This window comes from Rhinolophus ferrumequinum, chromosome 25, assembly GCF_004115265.2.
Source record: "Rhinolophus ferrumequinum isolate MPI-CBG mRhiFer1 chromosome 25, mRhiFer1_v1.p, whole genome shotgun sequence".
Classification (NCBI taxonomy): domain Eukaryota; kingdom Metazoa; phylum Chordata; class Mammalia; order Chiroptera; family Rhinolophidae; genus Rhinolophus; species Rhinolophus ferrumequinum.
In genome coordinates, this window is record NC_046308.1 from 23,354,380 (window position 1) to 23,362,456 (window position 8,077).

Sequence of the window (8,077 nt, forward strand, 5' to 3'; positions counted from 1 at the left end):
AATTATAAAAACTAAATCTGTGATCTGCTTCAAAGAATATGAATATTTTCATAATTATCAAAAACATTTGTGATTATCCCAAATGTTTTTGAGAAAGAAAGACATCTCTCTTTCTACTATCTATATATAAAATCATTGTGACATGGAGAGAGAGGGAGCAATACTTAGACTCCAAGCACTGATCTTAAAATAATCTGTATTTCAGAAGTCTTTAGTATGTCCCAGATATTTTAAAACGTAATTCTTATAGTAAATCAATTTACTCTGTCTCTGAAATTTGTATTTCCTTTTAAGGCAAAGCAAGAGAACACATGTCTTTTTAATTGTGATGTTTTCCACTGAAGTATTTTACAACTTATTTATTTTTTTTAAGGAGGGCACAGCTCACAGTGGCCCATGTGGGGATCGAACCGGCAACCTTGGTGTTATTAGCACCACACTCTAACCAACTGAGCTAACCGGCCATCCCTACAACTTAATTTTTAATACAAGTCTGAAAAATAGAATTCTTGGTTATTAAGCTTCAGATGTTAATTGTTCAACTTGGGTGTTTCAGTTGAGCCTGTAACATTAACTATAATCATTTAATTTATAAATACATGCAGTTGATTTTTTACATCTTTTTTTCTCATGCATATCTAGTACATTTTATTTTTGTCTTAGAACTTTCATTTTTTGAAATCTAATTATTAATTACCAGAATAACTCTTTATAAGCCATCCTACAGTTGTTGAATTGGTGGTTCTCCTAAGTAAAGGAGTATGAGCCAGAATTCAGACAGGGAATTTAAAGGGGAAAATTTTTTTTGACTGAATTTATATTGTGTTCTAACCAGGGAGCCTCGGGGGATATAGTTCTTTTTTTCCATTGTCGTTTTGGTGAGTACTCAGAATAAGCTAGTTTCCACAAGACGAGAAGTTCCATTTGGTAATAGTGCTGTTTTCCGTGGAAATGTAGTGACTGCAGTCTTACTTCTCAGTAGGTTTGGGGAGTCACAAGTTGTTCTGTCTGTGTGGGCTCATGCATCCTAGAGAGCAAGTAGAATGATAAAATTAAATAATGAAGCATGGGAAGGTAGAAAACTCACAGCAGCCGGTCTGCGTTCACAGGGGGAAGTTACAAAGATAGGACATTAAGGACAGAGGGTGTTTTGGTGAGAAGAGCCTGGGAGCGGAGGGGAGGCTGAGTGATCCTAGGTGCCAGTGCCAGATAGCAAGGACACAGGCAGCCGAGACTGGGAGCACCTAGCTTTGTACCCCTGCTTCCTGGTGGACCAGCCTGTGACCTTGGGGAGGGCGCCTGCCTCTGGATCTGTTACCGCAGCCGACCTTATAGGAAGTTGGTATACGTGGGGGATAACATGGCTGAAGGAGCCCTGCAGGTGCCATCAATGTGAACACAGCCACCCTGGCAGGTCCCTGACCCGCAGTGCCCTTGAAGTAGAAACCCAGGCCCATGCAGCACGCTCCACAGGGGCTCATTTCCTTCCCCATCCTGTTTGGGCCTTCTCCCCCAGCCCTCCTACACCCCTGCTCTTTGCAGCCTGAGCCCTTATGTTGATATGTGGTCGTCTCAGGAAAAAACTACCAAGTTTACAAACTTGATAGACATTGGCAAAATGTTATTAGATTGGTGCAAAAGTAATTGACATTTTTGTAATTTTTTTTCACCTTTTAAATCACAGTTACTTTTGCACCAACCTAATAGGTTGTCTGCTTCCCAGAGTCATGTGTAGAGGTGCTCAGTCACCTACGCAAACGTGTTTCCAATCCCCGTGTAAAAGGAGTTATTTCTTGGTGCTTTCTTTAAAATACCTGATCTCATATTTGGGCCATGGACTAACTGTTAGAGGTTTTTGTAATACCCTTTTTTGTGTGACATAACTCAGAGTCAAATTTGTGTCCTATTGGAGTTAGTAGCCAACATGGAGAGAGAAAAAGGTTGCTTTTGTGCTCTGGAGCTGCTTCACGTAACACACATTCTTGCTAGTTGGAGAGAAGCACACTGGGTTAATGTTGGTGGCACCTTTGTCTTTGGCACTGCTTGAGTGTAAGCATTGAAAATGGTAAGTTGAGTCTTAAAAAAATGCATAGGTTCCTTTGGATAAGACAGTGTGTGTGATTTAATATTAACTTTCTTTTTTTCTTTAGTTGGCAGAGAAAATGCTGACTTTGTCTTCTTTCTCCGTCTTTACAGGTTGGTGACATTGTGAAAGTCACAAGGATGAATATAAACGGCCAGTGGGAAGGCGAAGTGAATGGGCGCAAAGGGCTTTTCCCCTTTACGCATGTCAAAATCTTTGACCCTCAAAACCCAGATGAAAACGAGTGATTGATGTTGCCCTGTTTCCTGCTGCTTCATCGTTCTCCCCGTCCATACATAGTTTCCTTTGAGTGGGAAAGCATCTGTCGCATAGGCGAGTCACACTGCATTGCCGACGTCCAGCTTTCTGCAGACTGGCGGACTCTACCCGTTTGGAATGCACAGTGGCTGCCTCGGCGTTTGTATCATAGTCATAATTGTCAGAGAGGAGCCAATTGTAGAGTTCTTTTGGATCATAAACTGGAAATACTGGTGGAAGCACACAAGTGAAGAGAATTGACAAGGAAAGGGTCTTCTCATCACTACCCTGTTTGTTGTACTTGTGACTGATTCTGCCATGTTCATGAGCGAAAGCTTGAGGCTGTGGCGAGACATTTCACGTTGCTGTTCCTTAAAGCAGTGGCTCAGTCACCATTTTGTTTTTCCTTGGAAGAACAGAGCAAAGTGACCCTTATGAGGGAATTCTGTCCTCAACTCCCTAAATCTGGCTTTGCTTTTTTTTTTTCCTTTTGGTTTGATTTTGGAAGACGTAATTAGACTTGTGTATCCTAAGAGGTTTTTAAGTAGCAGGTTGGGTTTTTATATTATCACAAGGAATGGCACAAGCCTCTGAGCTTTTAAATTAAAGCTGCTGTAACTACAGGAATATGAAAAGAAAAAAAAAACCCTGAAGTAGAGGCCTTTATTGTCTTGGTTGCCAACAGTACCTTGTTTTGCCATGCAGCAAACAACACACAAAAATCAGCAGTCGTGTGCCAAGCTGTGTGGGCAGCCTCTGGGATTGTGTAGTTCCCAGCAGCAACACGTGGAGGGCGATTTGGGGGAAACCTGTGCTTACCTTGTTTGTCCGTGACGGGCATTGGTGGTAGTGGGGCGCTTGGCTGGTTTTCTGTTGTGTTTCAGAGAATGTACCTGTTGAACTTCAAGTTTGTACAAGTTGAACTTGAAGTATAAGACTTCAAGTTTCTTTAAAAAGTGAGGTCGTTCATAGAATCATTGAATTCATGAATGAATCTTTAAATCCTACTCTCTGAAGCCCAATCCTCTCTGCCCCCGCCCAAGCTCACCAGGCTGCCAGAGAAAGACGGTTCTGCTAATCCTGGCTCCACTGTCCGTGTGCTCGCGATGCTCCCAAGCAAAGAAAATGCAGGCCCTGGAAATGTGTTAATGCGTTTGATGTCTAATGTTGTCGTGACGAGGGGGAACCATTAACCAGTTTATCATTAACCATTTACCAGTTTGATGTTCCAGTTTTCCCGTTAGCTGAAAGAGGCCTGTTTATACAAGCTGGCTGGTACCAATGTGTGACTGATACCTTGTCTGCTGGCTCTAGCAGACAAGAATTCTGAAACCTTCCTGCAGTTTTCAGTCTGCTCTATATTCTGGACACTGACGAAGACAGGCCTCAGCTCAGAAGGAATACAGCAGACCTAGAGATGTAGCAGCCACCTAATGAGCAGCTCTGTGTCATTTACTGAACATCTGCTACAACCATGGCCCTGTTTCCCAAGGGTCTTAGGTTTTGAGGGTTACAGCAATATATTCTGGTGACAGAATCAGCAAAACAACAATTCTTCGATTTCTCTTTAAATCAGTATTCTGTCAGGCAGGTAACCGCCATATTAAAGAATCTTGAGAGTCCTGCTGTGTGACAAAATTGATGGTCAGTTGGAAAAACTATCACTGTGGCTGCCCGTCTGGGGTTTTCCTGAAAAAGACAGCAACCGGCTCTTCCTAATCAGTGAGAACTGGGGTCACCTCTGGTTCGGAAGGTATCCGTCCAATTGCAGTTGCCTCTTGTTTGGAATTCAGGCCTGATCTAGCACCCACAACAAGTGACACGTGTGTGACAGGATCCCCACACTCTGCCTGGAAACAGCGCTTGCCTTTCAGCCAGTGACTCAGTACTTGAGGGGAGTGTCTCGCAGACACTGGTGGAATATGTGCCTTGTTCACAGAGGGCACAAACCACAAGGCTTTTTTAAACTAAATTTAGCAGAGGGGCTTGGCACCTTTTATGGCAGTGCTTGGCTCCAAATATAAGAAGTAAATGACCCTTTTGGAAAGCATGGTTCCCTTTCAGTCGTATCTGCTGACCGATATAGCAAGACCCTGCAGCATGTGGAGCACTTGAGAATCAGGTTTGGCTGCCCAGTAAGTCTGCTCATCACTTGCGCCCGCAGCCATGTCTCCACAACTGCCCAGGAGATTTGGATCCTAAAATCAGCTGAGCCTTAAGTTCTGAACTCTCAAGATACGTGCCAAAAGTAGGACCTTTTTGACTTAGAACCTTATTAGTTTTTTAATCGGGCAGGGAAATTCTTTTTCACACTAAATATACAGAAAACAGCACCCCCACCTCAGCTTCATGCCTAGGTTCCCCAGTTGGGCTGGGAAACTGCTTCAGAAAGCAGTGTGAATCTTCCAGAGGAGCTGCCTTCCCTCTTTTAAGATTGTTAATTATTGCTACTTGCTCTGCTCTGCTCTTTGTCATTTAAGAAAATATTTGAAAGTTAAATTAACTCAGTTGGGAAGTGAACAAATTACATCCTAAAGGGCATTGACAGTTTGATTCAAAGTTTATTTATCCTGGGAAGGACCTTCCAACGCAGGAATCATCCTTGGCGTTTCTGTGCGGTGTGGTACCCCCTGATGACATGGTAACGAAGAGGAGGATGCATTGACTGGCTGCCATTTGACGACTTTGGTCGCCCAGACGAGACACCTATACTCATGGTTGGGAAACTGAAAGGAGGGAAGGACAACTGCTCCCCCCTTGGAGCTCAAGCATCCCTGGCACTGTGCTAACTTTCTTTTACAGCTGTTTACAGACAAGGCAGGCCAAGCAGACGGCCACTGCTCTTGTAATGTTTGCTCAGAGGAATATGAACACGTTATTTTTGAAAAGGGATGATATGTTTTTGTGCCAGGTGTTTATAATTTAATCCTTTAATATTATGTTCATTAACCTCTTAAAAATGAGTGAATTCTTGTTTTAACACAGTACCTAAGACTAATGCTTTCTGTGGACACCACTGAGCTCTGCCTCAAACTCCACCCTCTGGGACCCGAGAGCAGTGTCCCAGTAACTGCTGTCAGTGTGGACACTGAGCTAGTTGTATATTCTGAAGGAGTAGGACAGTTCTCTGAGACAGGGTCGTTGTCTCTGCAGGAGGAACAGTGGCCTTGCTTCTAGACAGTCTTCACTGTGTGTTTTCAAACAACAAAAACAACAGAAAACTCTTTTGACCTGTAACTTAAAGATCATAAACTTCAGGCAATAATATTTTCTGTGTAAGCTTTTAAAATTATTTTTGGGGATCATAGCTTGTTTTATTTTGTGCTATAAAATTAACAGTATTAAATGACCTATATTCTTAGAATACATCGAGTGTCTTTTCTTAACAGATTAGTGCCTTTTTATTTTTGTATTCCATTTTATGTTGTTGGTCCTGGCATCAAACCCTTGTTTCCATGGCCTGTTTGTACATTGTCTCAATAAAACTTGCATCAGCTGGTGGCGGCAGCGGCGTTGGTGTTTCGGTGTCTCCTCAGTGCTGCCCGGAGGCGCTCAGCCCCCACCAGCCTCCCAACAGTTCCTGGTAACACATTGGTGCTTCACTGAAGATAAGTCCTGCAGCCCAGCCGTGCTACTGACGGCGAAATAGAGCGGGGTCTTGGATCAGCCCTTCCGCCCCTCGGGGCCTTCCTACAGAAGAGAAGCCGCTGGTGTTCAGTCTCGGCCTCCTGAGGATGAGGTCATAGTTGCCACGCTTTACACCACCAAGGTCAACTTGGATGTTTTCCCTCACGGGCACCCATATCTAAAGGCTTCTGTGAAATATTTGTTCAGCACACGCTAGCCAGAGTGGAATGGTTTCAAGCAGAAGTCATGGAAAAGGAGCAGCCTCATCCCAGAGCCGGACGTGCTATCTGTCTGGCTTTTTTCCTTTTTTCCTCCAACTTAAGTACTTTTCTTCTGTTCCTGTCTGTAGTCTGTATATGGCCCTCCAGATGAACTCTGGGGACCATCAGGTAGATAATGAGTTATTGGGGGCCTGCTGATTTTCCTGACACCCCCTTAGCCAGAGCTCTGTTCCCACATCTGTGTGTGTATTGAGAGGTACAAATCTTGCAGTAAAACCTCTGGAAATGACACTCCCTGGTTCCCACTTGCAGGATTCTGTAGAATTTTAGAGAAGAGTTTGTCTTGCACGGAAATACCAAAACTCAAATCATTCTGGAACAATTCCCTGGAGACACCTTTGAAGAATGCTTTCAGTTTGGAAAGGTATATTTTGGTCAGCAGTCCTGGGCTGGATTCCTCTGTGGCAGGGAAGCCCTTGGAAATGGGGTCGGGTGTGGGGGGCAGCCCCTACATGTGCACCCTGGTCTTGAGATACCACCCTGCAGCAAAAAAAAACGATGACCCTGCTGGCCTTGGAAACTCCTCTGGCCAATTCGGTGACCCCCAGCTCCCTCGCAAGGCCTGACCCTGCTCTTGCCGTCTTACGTGCACGGCCTGGTTCCCCGGGTGGTGTGCAGCCAGAGGTGTATGGGGATTCAGCCCTGCCGTGGAAAGCTCCGGGTGCAGACGCGGTGACGATGGCTCCGATGGTGGGGGGCGCCGTGAAGCCCTGGGCAGGTTCGGGAAGGCTTCCGTCAGTCCAGGGGCTGTGATCTATCTGCCGCGTGTTGTGAAAGCGAAGCCTGAGTGCGCTGGGGCGCGGACCCGAACCAGAGGAGGAACTGAGACCGCGGGCCCGGCCCACCACGGCCGACTCCCTGTCGGGGCGCTCTCCCTGCTCGCCTTTATGAGGGGAACCGGGTGGGTGGAGGGACGGGCGCAGTCGGCAGGGCAGAGCTCAGGCACAGCCTCCACGCCCCTGGTCCGGCGTGCTCAGGCCGAAACCCCGCTGCGGCGCGTCCTCCAGACCTCTGACACCCGGGCGCTGCCGCTCCCCACCCTGAGCGGCAGCCGTAGGATCCCAGGGAGACCCTGGCGTGGGGCGGGGCCGGGCATACAGCACATGGGGAAAGGGTACAGGGAGGGTGGGCCCAGCGAGGGGTGGACGTGGAGGACCTAGAGTACTCAGGTCCCAGAAAGTGTTGACACTTCCCCCTGTTCTCTCGAGCACAGGGCTCTCGGCGGCCACCGAGGGGCCGAAGGATTTCTTACGTGGGCCCAGGCCCAGCCGCTGCAGGGATCGAGTCGGCGGGGCCTGGTGGACGCGCGCACTCCCGACGCCTGCGCTCCCCGGGTTCCCCGGCAGCGGCAGCAGGACCAAAGGGTGGGCGGGTGGGACGCAGGAGGCTGGCAAACAGGTGTGCGGCCCGGGGCCGTCAGCACCGCCTTTCTGGACGGCTCTGACCCCTCACCATGCTGCTCCGGAGGGGCGGTGCAGAAGTGTCCCAGCTCTGCCAAGGCTAAAGTGAGTGGGGCCCCAGCGGAGGAAGGAGGTCTGGAGCGGGTGGCTCGGCGGCGGCCCAGGGAGGACAGCTCATACCCACCTGCCTGAGACAGCACTGGGGAATCCATTGTTTAGGCTCAGGGGTCTGAGGAAGGGGATAGGGAAGGGGAAGCCCTCTGAGTGGGCGTCCAAAGCTGCACAGCAGCCAGGTACGGGGGGGGGGGGGGGTGTGTGTGCAGGGAGTCGTCTGCCCAGTAATTGCAGAGAGGGCTGGCGTCAAGAAGAGGAGGGACCTGAGCAGAGCTGCGCCAGGCCAGTTACCAGAGGAGGGGACCCAATCCCTG

At 47.7% G+C, this 8,077-nt stretch overlaps 1 protein-coding gene across 1 annotated transcript in view; it reads left to right on the plus strand.

Moving 5' to 3' along the window:
• The window catches only part of CRKL (CRK like proto-oncogene, adaptor protein), a 30,490-nt gene extending 24,783 nt beyond the window's left edge, over positions 1-5,707 (plus strand). The window contains exon 3 of the mRNA XM_033097808.1: positions 2,197-5,707. Within this exon, the coding sequence (XP_032953699.1) occupies positions 2,197-2,331 (135 nt within the window). The 3' untranslated portion in view covers positions 2,332-5,707. The remainder of the gene's footprint in view (positions 1-2,196) is intronic.
• The last annotated feature ends 2,370 nt before the right edge of the window (positions 5,708-8,077 follow it).